The sequence below is a fragment of the Pavona decussata genome, unplaced genomic scaffold (assembly GCF_977016875.1).
Source record: "Pavona decussata unplaced genomic scaffold, jaPavDecu1.1 SCAFFOLD_100, whole genome shotgun sequence".
Taxonomy (NCBI): Eukaryota; Metazoa; Cnidaria; class Anthozoa; order Scleractinia; family Agariciidae; genus Pavona; species Pavona decussata.
The window spans coordinates 4,275,181-4,301,010 of NW_028145515.1; the positions used below are offsets into that span (position 1 = coordinate 4,275,181).

Here is a 25,830-nt window from a genome sequence, read left to right on the forward strand (position 1 = left end):
GTGTTGAGTCTGCAAGTCTGCAGTCTGTGTTTGTCGCACACCGGCGGCCACTCTAGCCGTGTGGTAGCTGTGGCTGTTTTTTTTTTTTCAGTTTTTTATAAGTTCTAATAGCCTTTTAGTTTTTCATAATTTTGCAAGCGAAATGTAATCTGCTCGTTTCGGCTTTTTTAGGTAACCTTTCAGACTGCCCTTCGAGAACAGGCAAATTTCGCGCTTAAAATTTAATTTTATCGTGCTAAATTTTTGTTCAGATATTGTTTAATAAATGCTGATCTGTGAAAGGGAATTGTTTTTTCGATAATTTTTGAAGCAATTCCACTTTTAAGAACATTTTTGAAAAACGACCCATTCTCATACCCGCGGAGTTTCGGCACCTCGAAAACTGTCGGAAATCGATCAGTACTGGTAGGTGACACTTTTGTAAATAGCAGATATTGCTTTTAAAAAAGGTGCTTGCAATTTCCGATAACTTTCACCATCCAGACGAAAATTGAATCGTCATCGATTTTCTCGCCTTAAAATGTAATTTCTTCGAAGCCTGAGCAAATGACGAATTATGCTTTCGTATTTTTCTCTTTCTAAACATATATTCACATTAACTTGGGCTTTGAATAAAATCAAAGGTGAAGAGCGCCGAAATATTAAGAAAACCACAACTACTTTCAGCCAAGGAATACTTAACGAAATGCGTCAATGAACGAATTATGCAACAAAAGCTTCCTTGTTATCCTGGTTGCCATGTGAACGGTGATGACAGCGACGATGATATTGGTGCATGGTGGCAGATGAATGGCAATACATTTTTTATATATTTTGGTGAAAATGAAAGGTTAAAAAACGGGAAAATATTAGTTATAGATTATGTTGCCAATGGCTTTAACCTTCATTGACTGAAATAGGCCTTATCACGGTTTTCGACGCCATTTTGACGAGTAGGCAAACACGTCTTGAAATAGCAGTGTTTGTTTGGAAATCCGATGTGAAATAATTTTCATAAAACATCGCTTCTGAAAAATTCATGAATTGGAAACTTTTGGCACTAGGAAAAGGATTTTAAGAAAAAAAATAGGAGGGATGCAGCTGCACCAGAAAGCGTCCAGTTGTGTTTTGAACTTTCCATAACCAGCCGTGAACTGCTACTAAAAAAAGTTCGCGGGAAAAAATACAGGGGAATGTATGGAAAGTTCAAAACACGACTGGACGCTTTCTGGCACAGCTACATCCCTCTATTTTTTTTTTTTCTTAAAATCCTTTCCTAGTGCCAAAAGTTTCCAATTTATGAATTTTTCAGAAGCGATGTTTTATGAAAATTATTTCACATCGGATTTCCATACAAACACTGTTATTTCAAGACGTGTTTGCCTACCCGTCAAAATGGTGTCGAAAACCGTGATAAGGCCTATTTGAACCCTCCTTGCATGAGTTTGGACGCTACCAGCGCCCGCTGTCAAAATATATTGACCCGAGGTTTCTTCTGAGGATGCGCAAGAGCATTCGTTTTCTCAGCGCCGAATTCAAGTTGGAATGCTTAATCGGGGAGGTATTCAACGTTCATCGAAAAAAATCTGTTTTACTTTACTATTTGAACTTAGTTTTTATGGATTATGGTCTGCGAGGAACCGATAAGGGTATGTTATTCTTCAATTCCACGTAGCGTTTTGTGACATGATTTGTTTACAAGGTTTATAGCACGTCGCAAAGTTCTTCGGGCGCGGAAAATTTCAGGGGACAAGCTGAAATTTCAAACTGTGATTATTATCAACGCGAAAATCTTCCTATCATCCTTAAAGGATTTTGTGAAATTGTAAGCCCAGGCGAACAGCAACAGTTTATCGATTTTCATTTGTCAAACATTGACTAAATGCAATTTTGCAATGAAGTGTTTAGAATTCTGTCTGATGTGTTTGGGTCAGTCTCTCTCCTTCGATTCCTAAGGACAACACTTGTAAGACAGTTGAACTTATAAATTATTACAAATTTGAACGAAGACAACCGTCATTTCTACGAATGCAGTTTAAAACCCAGTTTTATAGCGCATGATTGATGTGTAAATAGAGAGTTTTCTTGGCGGCTTGCCTGTTTCAAGTGTATTGCGTTTTGTTGTTGTTGTTGTTGATGTTTCTCGGATAATTTAGATCCACCATGTTCTAGCGTATGTTTCTTTTGGCAACCTTTCTGGAAACTTTTCTTTCTTTCTTTCTTTTTGTTTTGCATCCCAAGTTGTAAAGAAGTGCCTAATGTAACGTACACTAAAAAAACATTGCTGGACATGTTCTTTTCAAGGCATGTTACACTACACAATACTTTGTGCAACTTATCTTGCAGCAATGCAACAAAATTGTGAAGATACCCAATAAATTTCAATAAAAGCTCAGAATCCATAATACCTCGACTGTACAGGGAAGACTTGAGATGGTGGGCAATATGGATTCTGAGCTTTTAATGAAATTTATTGGGTATTTCTCAGACTACCTTTTCGGCATTGTCGCGTACGCTTTTACACTTTTTTTGGACAACCTTTGTCGAAACAGCTGTATGTAGAAGCTGTCTGGTATCTCTTTTGTTTTTATTTTTTAGGCTTCAATATGGCATGCCTTGAGCCACTATGCCTATGATGATGCAATCTTTCTTGCAGAACGACTTTTTGCAGAAGGTAAGATTTTATTAATTTACTATTACAGCAACCCCTTGTATTGAGGATAATCAGCTGGTGTGGTCAGCAACAAACAACAGAACAACAAAAAGACAATAACAAAACTTAAATAACTTGTTGGTGGGTGACTTTAGACACAAGATCAATCATTTCATCCCAAGATTGGATACATTGAGCTCTCCTTATTTTTGTGCTCAGACATCGACAAGCTTTTCACCTCTCCTCTTGTCACTATATATGGAAGGTCATTGAAAATTCCTAATGAGCAGACATTTTCAGAAGCCAAAGTTTTTAGGAAACTACGAACCTTGGTGGACTGTCCAAGCCAAAAACCTTTTGATAGGAAGAGGTTTGGATACTTTTTCAATCAACACAGGCCTGTCATTTTTGAAAAAGTCCATTCCACGAGAAAAATAGCTTATCTTAACAAAATAAAGTCTTTCAAAAATCTTTCAAAGTTTCCTTAGTCCACTGTCTTATTTCCACATTTGGCATGTGTCAATCAATTAAGGCCGGGTTGAGATGCTGTACTTCACAAAGGCTGAATTGAATTCAAATTTAAACCAGCCCAAATTAATTAATCCTGGCTGAATTTATTTAGACGCCAAACTTAATAATTATTCTTCCGAAATTACATGTAATTCACTGAACAGAAGCATAATGTGACTGAAAAAGTGCAAATTTGGGTCATTTTGTACATTTGATTTAGCTCATGTGAAGTACATAATGTATGACATTTGAATCAAAGCTTACCAGTCCACAGCCATTATTCCCGGCCCAGCCAGGCGGGAGAAACAGCTGAGCCGTTCCGAATTAGATCAGCCTTTCTGCATTGATTCAGACATTGTACTTCACTTGAATGTAATTCTTTAAATTTGATTCGGCTCACTTGAAGTTACAGCATATGAACCAGGCCTAAACCTTTTCAATCAGCCAATGCTGTAAGTTTCATTTCAGGAACTTCTGACTCTCCCACCCTCCTTAAATTGAAGATTGACAGTCACTCCATTGTTTACCTACTACAGTCGACTCCCGATAACTTGAACCAAAATCAATAAAATTATTTCTCCTGGATTTCTGTCATACATTTACTGTAATTTTACCCTCGGTAACTCAAACCCACGATAACTCAAACCTCCCTCAAACTTGAAGCAATTTTTGCTTCCGTTCAGGTCATTTTCTATACAATTTTACTCTGGATAACTCGAGCCATGTTTGTCAAGACGTGACAGGTCAAAGCAAATAGTGTTGTAGGCCAAAACATTGAATTTATTTTGAAGCAGCCATGTTTCAGTCCAGTTCAGGTTTCCCTGGTTTAAGGTAGAGTAGCCCGACGTTGTTCTCTTTGAAACCTGCAAAGTTCGTAGTACCTGGTCTTCTGCTGCTTTGATTTCTTTTGTTTCACGTTATGTTAAGTTCTGATTTGTAATTTAGAAATATTGTTCTATTTTCACTTGACCTCTCTACAATATTAAATTTTCTTAAAATGTACACTGCATGGAAAGAAATACACAATAAACACTGTTTTTTCCAAAGTATTTCTGGTTATTTGTTCTCAAATCTTGATAACTCGAACTCCTACTAAGTCAAACCTTTTTCAATTTCCTTGAAGGTTCGAGTTATATGTCGGGAGTCGACTGTAGTTTTATTGAATAGGTCTCAAGTCTTGCCCCTATAGCTTCCGTTTAACTTTGCCCACTTTACATTACCTTCTCTTTTTCAGCTGTTCATTAACTAATCTTCTTTTATAATTTGTTTTAGTTGGGTTGGACGACACTCTTTACCTCCTAGCCACATGCTTCTACCAAGCTGGCCACCGTAAACGAGTATATTCTCTGCTCCAAAGCAAAGGATGCCCTACCCCACTATGCCGCTTCCTGTTTGCGAAATGTTGTCTGGACTTAGATAAGTAAGTAGGTTAAGTTTGTTAAGACAATAGTGTAGAAAGTCAATATCATTTTGTCATATCGTTTGTCAGGCAAAAAAATCCCACTCACATGTACTTCACTAATCACATTCTATAATATTAGTCCAAGCAAAATGACTGATGACCAAAATTCACAGAAAATGCTAGTGGATTGTACTCATATTGTCGATATTGAATTTAGCGTTGGCCCATAGGATTTATTTCTTGGTTGATATGTTTACATTGGGGAATAATGGGAGAGTACAGTATTCCATCAAAATTGATCACGATGGTAAAGGCAATGTATGAACAGAGCAAATGTGCTGTTGTAGATGGTTCTGGAAGTTACGACTGGTTTGATGTAAGGACAGGGGTGAAACAGGGCTGTTGCATGTCTGGTTTTCTCTTTCTTCTTGTGATTGATTGGGTCATGAGAAGGACTCTTGAAGGAAGGCAAACTGGAATAAGATGGCAATTCACGGGCAAGTTAGAGGATTTAGACTTTGCTGATGATGTGGCTCTTGTTGCAAGCAGGATAGTGGACATGCAAACGAAGCTAGAAAATCTTAACACAAACGGGAAGAAGACTGGGCTGAAGATTAACCTGGGAAAAACAGTGGTAATGAAATGGAATGTCAATCCTGGATTAAAGATCCATCTGGAAGGAAGTGACATCGAAGAGGTTGAGAAGTTTGTTTATCTTGGTGCCACAGTAACATCAACTGGTGGTGCAGGTGAAGATATAAGCGCCAGGCTAGGGAAAGCTCAAGCAGCCTTCTGCAACTTAAAGAACATCTGGAGGAACAGCCAACTCAGCATTAACACCAAGTTGAAGATTTTTAGATCCAATGTATTGGCTGTCCTACTCTATGGTTGCGAAACTTGGCGAATAATCAAAAGCGACGAGAACAAGCTTAATGTCTTCCTCCACAAGAGCATACGACGCATTCTGAAAATTTACTGGCCCATGAAAGTATCCAATGAAGAGATAAGATCAAAGACGAATATGGAGGAGATCTCCCATCAGATAAAGCGAAGACGCTGGAAAATGATCCGGCATATACTAAGGATGAAGGCAAATGAGAACCCAAGAATAGCTCTAACCTGGACACCAGAAGGAAAACGTAGGAGAGGTAGACCCAGAGAGACATGGAGAAGAACAGTTGAGAAGGAAAGAGGAGAACTTGGGTTCAATGGATGGACGGAAGCAAGTAACTGTGCCAGAAACCGTGACACTTGGAGAGAAAGAATGCAAGGCCCCATTTCCCTTAAAGGGAAAAGGACCAAATGATGATGATGATATTTACAGTTATTTGCATGCAAAATAAGGCAATCATATGAAAAAATTACTACTGATCAGTTACCTATTCCCTTCCGAATAGTTCATAAACAATGAATTAAATTTAACAGGCTTGGGTCATAGCGAGCAAAGGCAAATTGGACATTCGCAGAACAGTGAACCCCTCCCTTTAAGAGGTGGACAAAAGTTTAGTACACCTGGGAAGATAGTTAACTTGGATATGTTCTTTTATGGAAAAAGTCAGACAAGATGTCAGAAGCAGCTGGGGAAAGTCATGTTCACAGACCGTCAATTTGCCTGGTGCATGGCCCTTAATGAAACCCGCTGATTAGTAATGATTTTGTTACACTGTTTTTTTTTTTCATAAAATTTTACAGACTTGCTGAAGCGGAGATGGCCCTTACTGGAGGCTGTCTGACAAACAATAAACCACTGGAGACCATCGCTTCAGAATTTGGATCTGCTGCTGGTTATGGATTGGCACTTTTGGGACAAATCTGCAGGTTGGTTCACATGGTCGTATTTATTAAAATAGGATATGGCATGTAATTCAGTACAAGCTACATGTAGCTTAAATAGAGCTGTGCAATACAACAAGAAAAGTTCAAAATTAAAAAGAACATTAACATTTTCAAAATCTTTAAGTTCTTTCTTGCATCATTTTAAAGTTATACCCAATAAAACTGTATAAAAAGCATAATATTATCATAATATTTCACATTGCAGGTCCTGAAATTAATTCTGGACTCCTAACAGTCAGCTTGGGTTCCATTCTTTTATTGTGGGCTTCCTCTCTTCCTTCCAGTCTTGCTTTTCAACATAACAAAACTCCGTTTCTGGTCACTCTACAATAACCCACTACGTTATTAATAATACTTGGTTACAGAATACGCAAAGTTGCAGAATTTGCTAGCTGGAGCCTGGATTGAAATACATACATATCATTACAGGTGGATTTTTGTAGTCTTAAAGGGGGAGTATCATGGGGTTTTTGACCTCTTTTGTTAAAAATGGTGGAATAATACCTTCACTTAGCTATAAAAAAATTCCAGAAAAACGAGAGGAAACAAATCAACTAATTTCGTGACAGGAACAACTCGTGATCTGTCTTAGCGCATATTTTGGAAACAAAAATGCGAGAACTTGAAAAATATCAGCCTAACATTTTTCAACTTTCAATCCATTCCGACCTACTCTGTCTCTGGCCGGAGGCACTTATCGACAGTTTTTTTGCACTTGGGGGAAAATTTATAACAAAACTAGACAATTAATGTTTTGTTTCTGTTGACAGACAAACATTTTTGATTTTTGAAATGACATCAAATTCGCGTGATACTTCCCCTTTAACTTCCATCATATAGGTCCTGGAGGGGGATGGTGTACTCCCCTATATAAGCTATACATATGTGCGGTGCCAGAGGATTTGTTTAATGAGCTGTTTTGGTCTGAAATAGCATATAGATTTTAACCATTTTACAACCAAAAATTCCAAGGAGCAACCTCCCCCCCCCCCCCCCCCCTTTCCGTATAGGCGTAACACTGCAAGTGAGTGAGACGTAAGGAAGACTTTAAAGTGCTACTACGATCAAATTTTTACCTCTTGAATTTTAAGGTTTATCACATAGAATTCTAGGAAAAATTAAAAACGCCGTTTACCGTTTCCGAATATCTGCGTTGGTTCCGGAGATATTTAAGTTTGAATAAATGTGTAAATATGTAAATGAGAGGAGTGATGACGTCATATTCTCAACTCAATATAACATCAAGTATATAAAGAGAGCTATCTCAGTCAATTTACAGTAGAGACCATTGAAACCTAGCAGGCTAATAGTTCTAAGGGCAATACACCCACGGCTATAAAAAATTCGATTCCCATGGCAACTCACTCTTTTCCAGTGCCCTCCAAACTGATTTCAAAATTTTAGTGATTTTCAGCTTGAAAAACATTTAACAAGGCCACGAACTCGACCTAACATATTTATACCTCTGCTGGATCATGCAGGTGAGGCACCATTGGCAAATATCAAAATAGAACGCCAAAGGTAGCCAGCAAAGCCTTAAGTATCAGGGAGGACTGAAACCCAGTATGTTGCCATGGTATTAAAAGTGATAAGCTCATATTGTGGAGTGCACCTTGAACAATGTCACTGCAAAGAATCAAGCATTTCTGATACAAATTGGCTGAGATATCTTTTTTCATAATATTTGATCAAAATTCGGTTGAGTTTATGATGTCATCACTTGGATAATTTGCATATTTTAAAAACTTGAATATCTCTGGAACAAAAAGAGATATTTGAAAATAGTAAACAGCATTTTTCTTCTCGTACAGACTACTTGTTTATGTTTTAAAATGGCTTTGATTAGAAAGACGCGAATTTCATCATAGTAGCACGTTAAGGATGTTGCCTCCCAGTACAGAAGTATTTTTTACTAGCTTATGACTATGTGGAAAAAAGCAGATCCAAGCAAGGGATTTGGAAATCCAATAAGGAAAGTGGGGTAACCACTCACTTTTCAAAAACAAGGTATGAAAAATGCATGGTTACCCCCAGTTTTCTCTTTGAATTATTAACACTTGCTAAGATCTTTTCCCACATGGTCATAAACTAAGAAAAAAACACCTGAATTAGTTGGCACGGTCCTTAAGAAATCAGAGTTTTTAGGACCATCGAGAGATGTGAAGTTCTACCGTACATGCGCAGTAGCCAAAGGGGGTACCATCCTCAATACTCTCTCTCTTCCTTTATTATTATTATTCCTTTTGACATCCATTTTGCATATATTTTCTTTCAGGAAATCTGAACAGTTTGAGAGAGCTGCAGAATGTTTTAAAAGCAGTTTGAAGTACAACCCATACTTGTGGAGTTCATTTGAAAATCTTTGTCAAATAGGTAAATAGTTTACTGTTTTGTAGAGTGGTTGTTGGATTCAGTCAACACCATTGAAAAAATTTTCAGATTCAGTTACAGCCATTTATGTTGCCTGGCACTTAACCCTTTCACTCCCAATAGTGATCAATATGTGATTTCTCCTCACATTATTAATGCATTGTCAACCAGACAGGTGATGAGAATAAAGAAAATCATCAACTACTGTAGGTGACATTGTTTGATGTAACACCAAATTCTGTGAACTAACTTGAAAAAGAAATGTGTGGCAGTCAGTCAGGAGAATTAACATTCAGATCACGGGAGTAAAAGGGATTTATAATTAAATCCAAATACGTGAATTCTTGCACATGAAAGCTCTTGATGAAAAAACTGTAATCTTTCAGTGTCGCACGCCAAAAAATTCCCACTTTCAGACAATTTTTTTTGCACAGAAAACCCTTGAATTAATCCATGTGTTTGAATTTTCAGGACAGAAGCCTGACCCCGCAGATTATTTCAAATCATCATCATGCCCCAAAATTACTTCATCCATAGCACAGAGGGAGAGCATGACTGTTGGCTCAACTACAATCACCGCAGACACAACGACCCCTTCAGATAACCAGCGACGCAACATTGATTCAGCAGCCTCGGAAAACCTTGACCCATCCCACAATGTTACGCCGCAGTATGTTAGCATGCTCATTGCACCCTCTGTTGGTTCATCTAGATCCAGTAGTATTGAAATGTCCGGGGGTAGCTTTACTTCGCAATCTTCATCTGTCAGTATTGTGGGTGAGAAAAGGATACGTCAGAGGGTTGGAAGAAATCTTTTAGGATCTACGCAGTCAGCAAGTCCACTTACACCAAGGTATGATTATCATTTGAGTGGATGCTGTAAGTAAATACAGTGTACCTTTTACAAATATTTTACTGTGCTTTCATCGTCTTTTTGATAGTTTTGGAGTGTTGGCTTCAGATTCACCGTCAAATGATCAGAAAACGTTTATAACCCCTTCTCCTGGAAGTGGCGATGGCCTTGCACCCAAAGCACCAGTCAAAAAGGTTTGTGTTGAGCACTTTTCTTAGAATTTGACACTAAAATAATCATGCTATACTCCATGTCCGACGAGAATATACACTTTTATTTCTTAATTTTACCCTTTTGCTACCAAGGATTCTTAATATTAAAAAAATGAAAGTTGCTGCCTAGTAGCTTTCATCTGAATGGTCACACTCTAGAATTTCATGCACAGAGCCAAAAGTTAGAACCATGGGACCTTGTTCAGCAAACAGCACCACAGGAAAGCACAACAATTAAGCTTTTGTTTGATAATGAACAGTTACACTTTTAATTAGGATTCAACCACTGACTCAAAGGAATGTGCCACGTCTTAATAAATGCAAATTTATACAAAATTATGTACTTTTTCAGACAAATACACAGGGCTTTTCATTGCCTAACAATATTAACCATGTTAAACAATTCCTTTTTCAAAAGGGCCTTGGAAGTGTCTTTGTCTTCACAGATCTTCATTTGAAGGGGCTGTCAATTGTCCCTACTTATCCAGCAATTGATCTGGTTCTTCTACTCGCAAGATACCATATTCACTCTTGTAAATTAGGGGGAGTGTGGCCTTGTTTTTCTGTCTTTAATAGTAAACTGAACACAATTATTCAAATTGAAAAACAAGTAGCTCTCCCTAGTTATCGTTCAACTGCCTTTAAAAATAAATGGAGGCCCTTTCTTCGTTAAACTTGTTTTGCTCGCACCTGGTAAGCCCTAACTCATATCCTTTTTTTTCTACAAAATTTTTTTTTTCAATTCTTTCAGCTTAAATCACCCACCCGCTTTCCTCAGTTATGCTAGTCTACTTGTTAAGTAACCAAATTGTGCGTATAGTATTTTTTTTGGTTTTGGAATCTGAAGACACTCACTAAGAATATTAGAACTGTATACCTTTATAGCGATAATTAATAAGATTGTATTTTAAGTAATGCAAGTAACGCCAGTCTACCTGTTAAGTAATCGAATTGTTTGTATAGCTTTTGTTTTGTAATCTGAAGACACTTACTAAGAACATTATAAATGTATACCTTAAAGCAATAATTTAATAAGATTGTATTGTAACTTGTGCAAGTAAGCATTGTACTGTAAGCCATGTAAGTACCGTGGTGTAAGTATCGTAGGTAGAGTAGGTACTGTACTATGTTGCTCAGTGATTCTTTGTTTTAAGCTTGATTTTATATTATGTATTTGTATTTATATTTCGCATTTGTATCTTGTTATGCTGTATTATGTCTAAGTTCAATAAAGTTATTATAAAAAAAAAAACAACAACAATATTACAAAAAATTCCTACTAAAATAGTAAAAAATATCTGTGACTAACTAACCATTTACATGTAGGTATTTGGAGATGAATTATGATTTCTTGGTAGCTTACTTGCTTTTTAATAACATTAAATTTAATGAGTTGTTTCCCTCTGAAGGAATTCAGTCTGAAATGCCTCAGATGTTTAATTCATTTAATTAATTTTTCGTGTAGGTCGGTACTCGAAGGAGTGATTCAACATTTAAACCTGTGACAACCATCTCGTCAAGTGTTCACAGCATGCAAACCCAATCATCAATGTTTGCATCGTCACAAGACTCTCCAAGTGTACGACGCAGCACACGACTTTTTGCTCTGTCCTCTCTGTCTTCTAGAAACTCTTTAGTGAGCAACTTTGAGGTACGTGTATATCTAGTGAGAAGCATGACTTTTATATTGCCTTTTTCAAGGGTTTCATTACGGGCCAGCTACTGGGCAAATTGATCGTCTCTGAAATCAACTTTGCTCAGCTGCTTTTTAACATCTCAGCCAATGACTGTTTTCAATAAAGATGATATCCAAGTTAACTAACCTGCCCAGGTGCAATGACCTCTTGCCCAACTGTTCAAAATCTTAAGGGTGATGTACACGGTACGACATTGTCGCATGCGACAAGTTTACAACAGGCCTACGATACGAATTATTTCGTGTAAATCAAAAATACAACTTGCTTAAACGACTGTCGTGTACGTTACAAAAAATGTTGTAGAACTACAATTGTAGGTATAGGCAATGTTGAGTGACGAGAGTTGTGTGCGATTTTTTGCATGACATGAGCAGTGCACGCTCTAGAAATCGCATGTGACAGTTGGAAGCAAAAGTTGTTCTACCGTCTAAATTGGCCTTGAAGGAAATGCCTGTTTTTTACAAGGGCTTGTGTTTCATTAGGCTTAAGTGCTCTTTTGAGTTGAGAGCTGATGTTTCAAGTGTTTGTCCCTTGTCAAAGGGAATTAAGGAAATGTGGGTTGTATGTATTGATTTTACAGCGCTGAACAACTTTATTCTGCTCTGTCTGTTGGTTACATTTTTGTTCACAGAAAAGGAAAAATAACCGGTTTATATGTAAATTTAAGCGAAAAACGATTGCTTAATAACAAAAGGAAAAACTCTAGGACCAATGATTAGCTGAATTCATTTGATAAGTATTATTCCTTTGAAGAGGTTTGTGAATTGATTACAGCTCAAATAACAACCATCAAAAATAACTCTCATAGCAACAGGGTGTGGTAGTTCAGCTACATTATTTGTGGAAACAATTTTCAAAACTGACTTGAAAACTTCAAAACTGTTCAAATTTCAAAAATACTTGTCACGCATGGTGTAGACTGACTGTGATTTATATTCTGAACAAGATGACAGATTTAATCTAGTCCTTGCCATAAAGAAAGCTTTTTGTGAGCCGGGAAAGTTCCAGTGAATAACTACATTGTTTTGCATCAGGGTTACCATGGTCAGGGAAAGGTGGGCGAAAAACAGATTGTATTCATGTCAGGGGAACTTCCGTAATTTTGCATTAAATCAAGGAAAATCTAAATTCTACTCTAAAAGTCGGTGAAATGTCATGAAATTAAATTTTGGCTAGCCACGAGGTTTGGGAAATGAGTTTCTCTGTTGACAGTCAATTAAAACATTTGGTATTTGATTTCTGTTGCTCCGTTGCTGGCATTACAGTCGACTCCCGATAACTCAAACCTTCAAGGGAAATTGAAAAAGGTTGGAGTTATCAGGAGTTCGAGTTATCGACCTGGTACAATTGTATAGAAAATGACCTGAAAGGAAGGGAAAATTGGTTTGAGTCAGCGCGAGGTTCGAGTTATCGGGAGTCGACTGTATTGTCAAAGGGTTGGTGAAAACTGGTTTTGTGGTCAGTGAAAAATCAAGTTGAAGTCATAGGTCACTCTCTTTAATGTGGCGAGTGGCAACCTTAATTTTACAATTGTGTGTTCAAATATTCTTTTCTATTGAGTAGTTAGACTGGATGTCAGCTTGTACAAGCCATTAGTTATTTTTATTTCTTATTTGTCTAATTTAGGATAGAAGAGCAAAAAGTGCAAGAGTGACAAGTTCTCCAAAAACTACTGTTAGCAATGTCATCAAAAAGGTATCTTGTCATTTGTTGTTAATATTTTTTTCATATTTTATTCAAGCACACAAAGAAGGCAGAACCTATTAAAATCAGGCAGTATATATGACAGTCAATTAAGACCATAGTGACTGTAATGTACTGAATGAAGTCTCATACAGTAGTTGTGTGGTCACATTTTCCACATACAGCTGTAACCTTGAATTTGATCATTTCACATTGTTGTTTTGCAGAGGACGGCAAAGAAATGTACTGAAATTTAAAACTCTTTTACAGAGCCATTGTTTTTCCTCGCTAAGCTATTATTTTGCGACGTTGTTGCCGTCGGTTGGATCGTTGCTTAAGTTCCCTGGTGCTCTCTCTACTGTTGGATACTCCTTGGCTTCATTCTAAGTGCTCTTGTTGGGTTTTCTCAGTGACAGTGATCCCCTTTCAGACAGCCATTCACCAAGTGCTTCGGTCTACTGCAAAGTCTTCCCAACAGCAATCTCTGTTGCAGTATCATGGGAGATATCATGATTTTGGGCAAAAATTCACTAAATTTAAACTTTGAACACTGTGTTAATTTCTAAATTGCTAATTTAAAGAAATATTAATTGTGATTCTACTGAGACGAAAGGTTGAACCAAAATTTAGTGCAACTGATTTTCAGTGCGTTATGACAACGAAAAATGAAAACCTTGGCCTGACGTTTTCAAATTTGAACCCATTTTTATTTTGGTCATCTGCCGGTGAAAATATCCGTGGATAGTGTCTTGCATTCTGATAGTCTTTTAATGGAATTTTGGTCATTATATCTTGGCTGCTATCAACCGAATAGCGTCTTTTCGATTTTCAATGTGTTACTAAAAATAGCGTGATACTGTCCCTTTAAGGTCTATCGTCAAGACTGACAATAGATCTACGTATTAAGAAGCATTCATTGGATGTGGCTTTCTTCTTTGTTGTGAATTAATTTTAAAAATCTATCTATTTTAAAATTCTATCTATTTTAAAAATCTGTCTAAGAAGTCTCATCTACTCACGTTAAGAAAAGTTAATGTGTTCATTCATTCTGAATCTCTTCTAGACTCGCCGTCAAGTCAGAAGCTCTACTCCTCAGCCGTTAACACCATGTGTCGAGAACGTTATCCAGGAAGGGTCATCAGCACCGCAGAACAGTGAAGGGAGGGGTCAGGGAAAGTTGTCACCCCTTCAAAGTAGTATGGGTAAGGTTGACAAGAAGGTTGTTGGGGACTCAGTAAAGTAGCTGTTTACGTTGCCCGGCTCCATAAGATGTGAGAGTTCTAGTAGTAATAGTAATAATAATAATAATAATAATAATAATAATAATAATAATAATAATAATAATAATAATAATAACAATAATAATAGCATTTATTTCAACGCGATGAAATTACAGCATAGCTGATGTGGTCATGTCTAAGTAAAAACTGCAAATACAAAATACAGATTAAAACAATAATTTGAGATTCTACCTACATTAAATACTAATAAGCTAAAATGTATAAAACTTAGGGGGGATTTTCTTAATCAATCGCTTTAAATTTTGTCCAACAAACAGTTCATTCTCATTTCATTGCCAAGCTTGTTCCAGAGTACAGCGCTCATGTATTGGATAGACTTCTTTACCATATCTGTCTCTCTCCCTTGTGAGATCTGTGGGCCCCCTTCCTCACCACAGCACTTACAAAAGTTTAAAATCCCGAGGTTTGCAAATGCAACTGCCAGAGTTACAGTCATCAGATTAATTAAGGGCAGCTTTTCCTGTTTCCTCTAAGGATTTGTCACCTTAGTAACCAGCGACCTTAAGCAAGAGGGCTTTCTATCATGTTCATCGTCACAAATTATGGTAACCATACTTTAATCTGCAACGAAGGAAAATGAAAATAAAATGAACTCAAAAAGTCAACATTTTCACCTGTGAACAGGCTTCAGAAACAATTAGCTTTTAATATTTCTGTTGTGACTAAAACTTATAATAATAATAACTGATTATTCACAATTTTAAGTAAATTAAAGTGAAAAGGAGATAAAAGAGGTTATTCCTCTCTAGTTTATCTCCTTCCTCACAATAATAATGAAAACATAAACAATTAATACATTTCAAAATACAAAGTATTACGTGTACTTAGATAACGCATGAGTCGATTCAAATTTTCCACCTCAGTAATTTCGTTTGGTACGTTGTTCCATGCAGTCCATATGGTAAAGAGTTGCTAAAAGGAGTTTGTTAGAGTATTGTATCTTATCTTCTTTCTGTTAATATTTTATTATTTTCAGATGGTTTAATGTCACTGCTGAAACAAATAGGCCAAGCTTATGTCCACCTCAGTTCTTATGAATGCAAGCAAGCATTGAATGCATTCTCTTCATTGGCACCTCATCATTACAATACCGGATGGGTTCTGACCCAAGTGGGCCGTGCCCACTTTGAACTGGCAGAATATCGGCAGGTATGGTAAATGTTTTTAGTCCAAGAATATGAAACAGTGGAAGAGACCTTGTAGGCTTGATCCACCACCCTTTAAAGGCATGATTTGCTAACCAGTTCTGTAGTAACATAAGAATAAGGGTTTTCAAGGTAAACTTTATTCTGCCAGGGTGGCCCATTCAGCAACAAGGCTGATATCCAGAGGGGCCCTGGACTAAAAATATAGTAATTAAAAATACAAGACATCGTAATAATTTAAAAATACAGAATAAGGTAAAGAATTTTCTTGATATTTTAATAACTTCTCCCCAATACTTTTGTAAGAAAAGTATGGGGACAAGATAGGAGAATTTGTTCTTTGATATTAGGGGTTAAAGGGGTAAACTATTGAGGACAGCAACAATATTTTTAAATATAAGCACAAAGTATAAAGTTAGCAAACAGACTGGTGCTGTTCAAACATGTGATGTCCTAACGGCTTACTCCTGTAGCAGCAATTGGAAACATTAACACAAGAAAGAAAAACAAACTTGGAAAAACAAACAAGTTTGTTTTCCATGTGCTTATGCTAACCTCATCTAGTTAGCCAGTAATCCCTAAATAATGAGCTAACATTAAAAATAATTCATGCTTTTTTTTGTTTGTGGTGGCTGTTTGTAGGCTGAGAAAGTTTTTGCCAAAGTGAGACAACAAGAACCCTACAGAATGGAAGGTAAGATGTTTGAGGTAACTTTGCAGTCTTAGCCAAAATAATTGACAGTCACCAAGAGCTGACAAGAGTTGAAATTCTTGTTGATGAACAGTATCATGTCTTCTTTGACTCTTGTGTGCTTTTGAATAGTTTCATATAAATTTACACCAATTTTATAAATTACTTACATAAATAGGCCAGAGTTTTGTGTACAAACTAGGGATGCTAGTGATGTCTTATGCCCAGCCCCAGTTGTTCAAAGAGCAGATAACTCTATCCAGTTGATAAATCACTATCCAGTGGATAAAATGTACTCCAACCAATACATTTATCTGCTGAATAGCATCCTATATGCCGGATAATGTTATCCACTCTTTGAACAACTAGGGCCAGGTGAATAAAATTCACAGACATATTTTTTTCAGTCAGTGACATAGGCATATTCGGAAAAAGAAAATCTGAGTTCTCCCAACAGGAATCAAATTTGGGGGCTGTTTATATGGAGGGAGGAAGATACTAGCACAAGGAAGATCCGAGAAGGCAAAAAAACTTTTCGTGTTGCTTTATATGCAGAAATTTTGGCCGAAGGGGTTACCAAGTGGAGAAGGAAAAGAAGAATAACTGTCAGCCTTGAGCAACTGAACGCCCGGCTGCCGCCATGTTTGTTCTTTTTGTCCCTAGTACTAGGATCTTCCAAGCGAAAGTAGTTTACATGGTGCTAGGATCTTCCTATTGCTCAGCTAGGAAGTTCCTATCTCTAGGAAGATCCTAGCGCTAGGGCCAAGTACAACCTTTTGCATGTAAACTGAATAGAGAAAACATATGGTGCTAAGGATAATCCGCCCTCTAGGATCTTCCTCCCTCCATGTAAACAGTTCCCTGAAGAACCTGGATTTTCGTTCTCCGACTATGCCTGTGTCACTGACTGACAAGAATAAATCTATCAAGAAATTATTTGTTTAAATAGACGAGACTTAATTCAATATCGACGGTGTTGGTGTAATCCAGTGACATTTTCTTTGAATTTTGGTCATCGTCACTTTGCTCGGATTACGTGTAGCAACTTATCCGCTAGCTAAAGTTATCCACTCTTTGAACAACTGGGGCCAGGTGAATAAATGATAGATGGATTTTTTCAGTCAATGACACAGGCATACACAGAAAAAGAAAATCTGAGTTCTCTCAACATCAGTTGAACGTAGAATACTAGCTTTTTTTTGTCTCTGAGTATGCCCGTGTCACTGACTGAATTCTATCAAGAAATTGTTTAAATAGAAGGGTGGAGTGCCATTTAACTCAGGCTGCGCTAGAGCTGTGGTTGTTTGTTGTCTTCCAGGCATGGAGATTTATTCTACCACCCTATGGCATCTACAAAATGAAGTTAGTTTGTCAGCTCTGGCTCAGGACTTGGTAGAAACTGATCGCACCTCACCACAGGTAAGGAAGTAATCACAGTCTACAGGCTACAGTTTTGGATGATGAAGAAGAGAAAGAAACTGTTTGAATAAAAAGGGCATTTTACAGCAGCCATTTTCAATGTTATGTGCATAGACTCTCTTTCGACATGCCATGTAACCAGGCCTAAATCTTAAATGTCAGCACAGCTGATTAATTTAGGGTTCAGCGCTGCTTTGGGCAGTGAAGGAAAGTTTATTTAACCTCAGACTGACATGGGGAAGTCAATCCAAGGTCGATAAGTCAATGGTTTTGAAATTTAATGCCTTGAGAATTTTCATTTGCTTGCTCTTCTATGACGTTCAATTCAGCAAAAGCAAAGGAAAGGGAATTCATTAACCTGGTTAACAGTTCTTAGGAAAACGTTTTGAATAGGAAAGTTATTTGTTCCTTGTCACTTTGCTAGGCTTGGTGTGCTACTGGTAACTGCTTCAGTCTTCAAAAAGAACACGACACTGCGATCAAGTTCTTTCAAAGAGCCGTCCAGGTTGACCAAGCCTTCACTTATGCCTACACACTTCTTGGTCATGAGTACGTACTCACTGAAGAGCTTGACCGAGCCATGTCCTGTTTCCGTCAGGCCATCAGAACGGATTCTCGGCATTACAATGCATGGTAAGTCTGGTTACCAAGTATTCATTTAAGGACGGTGCCTACTTTTGTTACTGCGCATTCGTTCTGGATATCTCGAGATACTCGGGTTTCCTATGGGTGGTGCCTAATAATACAGGGATATCTTTGCACGGTTTAAGACCATGCAGAGAAAGCAGAACTTAGCAAGTGCTCTTGGTATCCAAAAAGAAAATTGGGGGTAACCATGCATTTTCCAGAGATAATTAATCTTCAGTTTGGGAAAAAATGCCATACATTGCTTTGTATTCTAGCACTTTTTAGAATTATTGTTGCTTAATTATCTCCAAAAAATGCGTGGTTACCCCCAATTTTCTTTTTTGATTTCAATAGCCCTTGCCAAGATCTGCTTTTCCCGCCTACTCATAAACTGCACATAAATTCCTCTGTATTAGTAGGCACGGTCCTTTAAATATTTAAGCAAATGCCCTGAAATTTTAGGACTTTTCCAGAAGTTTATCTCGAAAAAATATGATATGGTCAGTTAAATAGTGTTACCATGGCAACCAATTTTCGACAGGCAGTTTTTTCAGAAAATAGGAAATCCCTTTTTAAAAGGAGGAAAATCACTTTTTTGTCCGTATTTTTTTATGTTTTTAGCTCAAAATAGTGTTCCTGTATTGGTTTTGATTACTTTTCGTTTAATTTCGGCGCTTTCCCGAAGTTTTGGGAAAATCCAGAAATCCAAGATGGCCGACATTTGGCAATCATGATCTTATTATTACGTGAAATGACGTCATCACTTCGCGTTGCGGACCTCAAAGGAGGCATATTTAAAGGTACTATCTATCCTCCATAGGATTTCAGTGAAGACGTGTACCTTGATTGATTTTCACATGAAACATTGCAATTGAACATTTTTTTTGTTTGAATTAAGTTTTTGTTTTTATAATTTCGTCTAAGATAGGGGATGATATGCTTTAATTTTGGAAAAACGTAACCTTTATTCTTATTGTTCTCTTAATTTCAAAAATTACAAAACTGAAAGCTTGCATTTTTTGTTTGTAGGTATGGTATTGGCATGATCTACTACAAACAGGAGAAATTCAACTTGGCTGAAATCCACTTTAGGAAAGCTCTCTCAATAAACCCATCCAGCTCTGTTTTGTATTGTCATGTTGGTGTGGTAAGTATTTATTTATTTCATAATAGGCCATTTCCGAGTTGCTTTGAACCTCGTTATGAAAGCGAGGCTAAGTGCAAAGTTTTTATTATGAAACTTAGTTTTCGTTCATATGCAAACAAAACTAATTTTCCTATGAAAAGCTTTGCACTTTAATAGCCTCGCTTTCATAATGAGGTTCACAGCAACTCAAAAGTGGCCTATTACTCTGTACTGAATTCAAAAGTGACATCACTTTCTTGATTAGCTTTAAACCGTTTTGAAAATCTGGGCAAGGATGTAGGTAGGATTTCTCAAACAGGGTCTTTAATGAGTCTTTAACTTTTTTGCGCGGGTCACTATAACGGCCGAAACAAAGACTTGACCGAAACCTGAAAGCGCGCATGAAAAGTCGCTGGCACCCAAGGTACTATGGTATATGAGCCATTATACCATGCCCCGCAAATATGGTGAGAGTACGCGCCATGGGGAAAAGAAAATGTCACTAAAATCAGCAAGATTTAGCGATTCTTTGTGATTGTTTTTAATAAAACAATCATTCTACTATCGCTTTTTGGATACGAGATAATTATAGCCAACTCGGTACTCCACCTCGTTGGCTATCTATAATCTTGTATCCAAGGCCCGCTCGTGGAAAAGTTGTTAATTATAAGTTGTAAGATAGTTGGTTTTTATACCTAAAGTTTTTTATACAATTAAGTTTAAGACTGGTTCCATCGTGGCTTTGCCGTAATTCGTATTGTTGCGTTCTCACGTTCTCAGTCACAACATGCGATGAAGAAATCCGAAGCAGCCCTGGTGACAATCAACAAGGCCATGAACATTGATCCAAAGAATCCCCTCTGCAAGTTTCATCGTGCTTCAATCTTGTTTTCAATGGATAAACATCAGGTACGAAAGTAACGCTCTGTGATTGGTTAGCAAAATCCCGCTCTACTTCCTCAGCCAATGAGAAGCAAAACCAAATGCTCTCACACGTTTTCCCGCGCTTGGCGCCGGCTTCATTTATTTGCTTCGTGTTCTGATTGGTTCGCCGCACTGTTTACGTCTGCTGTGATTAGCTTGAGTAATTACTTTGGTTTTGGTTTTACGACACTCAAATGAAAACCGCTCTAAACGAAACCTATTGAACAATACTTTCCAGTGGCTATGCTTTACAAGGTGGGCAATCTCATTAATACTACTCGTGGAATACATATACCCAGCCATCTAGCAAAACTGGAGCGCAATTTAAAGAACGGTTTTCAATTGAGTGTCGAAAGTAATTTCGCGTTTGCTTTGGTTTTGCATTACTACGCTCCGTGATGCGTTCACAAAACTCGCGCCATTTTCTCAACCAATGGGAATCCAGACCCAAACCAATCGTGTTTTGGCCGCAGGCGTTTTCCCGCGCTTGGCGCCAGTTACATGTGTTTGCTTCGAATTCTGATTGGCTCGTTGTGTTGTTTACATCTTCTGCGATTGGCCAGAGTAATTACTTTGGTTTTGGTTTTTCGACACTCGATTGAAAACCGCTCTAATACACCTGTTAAAGGGAATTGTAGAGAAAAGTGTCTTTCACAAGAAGACAGCGTGAGAGCGGAGAATAGGAGAGCTTACCTTTATATTCAGCAGTAGTCATTCACTCACTCATCCTCATAGCCCCAGGTGAGGCACTTTCACGCGCCCTCACGTTTCACCCGTTTTACAGCCCCTGAGAGAAATAAGAGACTAATCGTAGCCAATGTTTCAAGTAATGTTTAAAACACGAGCAGCAGTGTTTTATCGGGATTTAAAACCACGAGGCGCAGCCGAGTGGTTTTATGCCCGATAAAACACGTGCTGCGAGTTTTTTTTAGCGACTTCAAAAACATTCCTGGAAAAGCGTGTGTCAAGAGAGTTCATAACAATGATGCTTTTGTAAACGTTGGAAATAAGCATACGAGAAAAACATTGAACACTGCATACTCATAAGAAGGGAGGTTTTATCGGGTTTTAAAACCACAGGAGGTGATCTTTTATCGACCATTTGGTAGGTCAATGGGCTTATGAAGTATTAATGAGTTTTTGAAGCTATTGAACGTCATATTAAGGTGAAAGACCGGGAGAGTAAAAGGCTAACTAGTACACCCTGAATACATGTTTTCTCTCCAATTTACTATACAGGAGGCTCTGGAAGAACTTGAGGAGTTAAAAAAGATCGTGCCAGGAGAAGCACTAGTGTACTTTTTGTTAAGCAAGGTTAGTATATAATAATCTTTTATTGAGGGGTTTGGTGCAAGAAGGGCGTAAATCCAATATTTTGGCCTTGAAATTTGAATTACTCCAAATCAGATTAACAAATCAATGACAGATTTCTTTGGTCTATACTCATTTTATGGTCTATAAGAGACCCATAAGACTACAGACCGATTTTGTTTTTTACAATTACATGGAAAAAGTACGAGCGGAATTCGCTTTATTATCCGTTGACAAAGCGCGCGCGTTATATCTCGCGTCATTTTTATTGTCTGTACTTTTATAGACAATAGCTACGAGCCAATTAGGGTACGGGAATTTTGACAGTTGTTCTAAAATCTACTTTAGCATACTGTGTGAAATGGTGGCCCTTATATATTTTTCGGCATACAGCTGTCAAGGTTTAAATTTGAAGAATTAGCTCACTGCTCTTCCTAACAAGTGCATCCGTTCGGATTTAGTTCGGAGTTTCCTCGGAGATATTAAGTCCATGTTAATGATAACTAATGAATACAGTGGAACCTCGATTTAACGAAGTGCCAAGGGACTTATACCGATGTTCTGTTCCATGCATTTTAAAAGGCCGGGCTGGAGAATATCGTTCCTTATACCGAGGCCTTCGTTATATAGAAGTTCGTTAAATCCAGGTTCCACTGTATTACGTCCTCGTGAAGACATATGACACTTTCCGTGGCTACAAACTTAAAGAAAAAGTAATAAGCTGAAATCTGAACCTTTAGGTCCATAAATACCGTCGGTTGCATCTAAGCGTGTACACGGGAGGGAAAAACATGTTCTAGGTGGGTGCAAACGTGACATGTTTTGGCGCCAAACATTCGAAGTTTGGAGTAGGCAGATGTTGTTGACTTGATTTGTTTTTGCTCAACAAAATATTCTTTGCAAGCATTTTTAGATGTTAACAATACTTTCTGGAGGCAAGTGTGCTGTTTCTGAGCGAGAAATATACCTGCAAGTTGAGAAAAATGAAATAAGCTTATGAGTGGAACGCGCTGATCTGGCGCGACAGTTTACTTAACGGCTGTCAAACTTCAAATGTTTGGCGACAAAACGTCATGTCTGGCACCCTATTAGAAGATGTTTTTGTCTCGTGTCCACGCTTAGATGCAACTGACGGTATATTCAAGACCAGTTTCTCGTACATGATCTCGAAATAGAAACAGAAATAGAACTGATTAGAGCAGTTCAGATTCCAACAAGGACGAAATCACCGTTTATGACGGATTTCATTAAGCCACTCAGTTCCTTTATGGAGTCCGCATCCACAACTAGGTTCATTTGTCTTTTTCAGTAGCGCAGGAACTTCACGGTGTTAAAGATAACCAGAGTGATTGATTTTGACAGGTTTACAGGAAACTGGGGCAAAACCACCTGGCACAGATGAATTTCTCATGGGCGATAGACTTGGACCCTAAGGGGGCAAACAACCAAATCAAGGAAGCCATTAACAAGCGATATCTCCCTGATGACGACGATAACACCACCATGGGGCTGGGTAGTGCTGACAACACAATGGACCAGTCTTTGGGCGTTTCTGATGAGGAACAAATGGGAGTAGAAAGTGATTGAAAAAGGACTGGGACTTACTCGTTCCAGTGCCGCTCATGACAGGGTGGCAGAGCTGGGTTTTAGGGACTGGGGACAAATTTTGAATTCAATTAATTTCTTTCAAGGCAGCTTTTGTTTGTTTGTATCATAGTTAGTCCCCTCTACTAACTATGTTTGTATGTGTTTGTTTTTATTGTATTTTTTTTTTTTTTTTAACTGTGTCATTTCCAGGATCAAAGTCTGAATGGTGTGATATGCTTGAGCGTCAAAGGGTGCTCTCCATTTGTCAGAACAGTTTGTAAACGGGATCATTGAATGCACCGATTTGAAGGATAAGTTTTATCCTAGTCCTTCGAATTGCTTCAAAATAGCGCGTACCATTTTCGGAGTGATTATTTTTCAAGATTTTGTAGCACCATCCCTTCAAAATGACGCATTCGATTTACAGCCTAGCAGTTCTGGCAAATGGAAAGCATTCTTAGTCTGCGGATGAAACTTAAATCGCTACCATTCATATGTAAGCTGCTGGGCAGTGCATCCGTGATGCTTAGTTTATTATACGAAATAATTAGCTCAAAACTTCCCAGTCGCTTGATGAAATGCTTAACGGGCCACAGTCACGGAGATTTTACCGTATTTTGGTTAAAACTGTTGGCGATCCAAAAAGACAAAGTTATGGCGGCCATGTTGGATGACAAAACAGAAGGTTCTGTCATCCAACATGGCTGCCTCACCATTGTCTTTTGGATCTCTAGGGATTGGTCACAAACCACCTATATTTTTCAAAGAACTTTATTCTAACATTAAATTGCTCTTAGAGCAGCAGGAGAAAAATATTGAGGAACTTCCCAGACGGGAAGAACAAACTATAGTCGGTTGTAGCGATTTCTTCAAAATGCGCAGAAAGAACTTTTAAAAAAATGGAAGTCTGTATTTCCATCCTAGCCACTTGCAGCCAAACATAATTTAAATGTTAGTTTCTGTGCACTAGTAGGGTAAATAGGGAGCTTTAGCAACGACGAAGGGGACAGCAACGAGAAAGTCAAAACAGAAATAGGCTTAATAACCAAAACAACTCTGCACGTGCATTACACTTTTTGGTACATTTCTTTGCCGTCACTGCACAAATAGGACGTGAAATTTCCTGATGGGACTTTTCATTTAGGAGGTAAACACACGACGAGGAATTTTTCTTTCTCGTTCTAAACTTGGGTACAATCTCCAAGAATTCAACTCCAGGAAATTTCACCTACATTTGACATTTAAAGCAAGTTGGAATAATCGCGACCGACGTTTGTAAAAAGACGAATTCAATTGAATAGTGCGTTTTCGTTGCTGTCGCCGTCGTCGTTGCTAAAGCTCCTTATTGTTAACAAAACTGAACCATTATTTTAACGTGCCCATCAATGCGAATACATATTTTGGCTACACAAAGTGACGGTAAATGTAGGTGACACTTCCCCATTCAAACAAAATTCTGTTGAACGGTACGTTTTTGTGGTGATATTTAGTTTTCTGTGTTATTAGTTGGTTCTAACTGAATGCGTTGATGAAATCCTAAGATATGACAAATTGCAATTGAAAGCAATGAAGTATCACTATATTAACAAAAAAGGTTAATTGTCTTCGCGGGATGGTTCTACGGTAAGAAAACGCAAAACGACATTTTGGACAATTTCACTGCCCTTCCACCCGCACTGAAAGTTGTAAAAAGCAATATGGCGGAGTAAATGCATTGGGAGGACCAACATTGTATTTGCTCCGCCATATTGCTTCTAACAACTTTCAGTTAAAAAGATAGTGAAAACGAAACGCCGTTTTATCTTATTTTTGTTTTACAGCCGAACAGTCCCGACTGGGTAGATAGTGAACTTTTATGTTTCAAAGAATGAGCGGTGAAAGTTTGAGACACACGACATACTGTTTTGTAGTGCTATTAATTCTTCAGTTATCTCAGTCGACAAGATGTAGACTGATGAAATCTAAAAAAGTGATGTGATTTTTTTTATATTATTTCCAGATAAAACAGAGACAATTTTGAATCACAATTGTATCAAAATTATATGTACTTAAGGACGTTGCCTCTTTTTGTTACTTTGCATCTCGAAATGGTCCGAGAAACTCGGTTGTGCCTACTAATACAGCGGTATTTTTTCGCGGTTTATGACCTACGCGGGAAAAGGAGATCTTAGCAAAGGCTTTTGGAATCCAAGGAGGAAATGGGGAGTAACCACCCATTGTTCTGTTCTTGTTTTCTACAACAACTTACATGTTTTCCCGCGCTTGGCGCTGGCTGCAGCCTGTTTTCCCGCACTTTTCCCGTACATTGCACAGCCTACGGTTTTTCCTGCGCTTGGCGCTGGTTCTCTCTTTTCTCGCTGTTGGTAACTTACCGGCAATTTTTTTATGCCCACTTCAAGATGGCGGATACTACAAATCACACTTGGATATTTTTCTTCTAAGAAGAGTCGAACCTTGTCGTCGGATTCCCAAGCGAGAACCTTACCAGTAGACTATCGGCGACT

General features: G+C 37.9%; 1 protein-coding gene and 1 long non-coding RNA gene across 2 annotated transcripts in view; one reads left to right on the plus strand and one right to left on the minus strand.

Moving 5' to 3' along the window:
• Window positions 1-19,828, minus strand: part of LOC146472441 (uncharacterized) — a 113,776-nt gene extending 93,948 nt beyond the window's left edge. The window contains exon 1 of the long non-coding RNA XR_014866631.1: window positions 19,575-19,828. This is a non-coding gene — a long non-coding RNA (uncharacterized LOC146472441). The remainder of the gene's footprint in view (window positions 1-19,574) is intronic.
• On the plus strand, window positions 1,496-25,386 carry LOC146472446 (cell division cycle protein 27 homolog). The gene is made up of 18 exons (XM_085119781.1): window positions 1,496-1,628; window positions 2,578-2,653; window positions 4,415-4,562; window positions 6,237-6,362; window positions 8,656-8,753; window positions 9,222-9,603; window positions 9,692-9,797; window positions 11,281-11,466; window positions 13,139-13,207; window positions 14,259-14,397; window positions 15,473-15,645; window positions 16,284-16,335; window positions 17,651-17,751; window positions 18,176-18,384; window positions 19,408-19,525; window positions 20,285-20,413; window positions 21,668-21,742; window positions 23,102-25,386. Exons 1-18 carry the CDS (start codon window positions 1,605-1,607, stop codon window positions 23,324-23,326), a joined length of 2,436 nt encoding a protein of 811 aa, XP_084975907.1. The 5' UTR covers window positions 1,496-1,604; the 3' UTR covers window positions 23,327-25,386.
• Window positions 25,387-25,830: the final 444 nt, after the last annotated feature.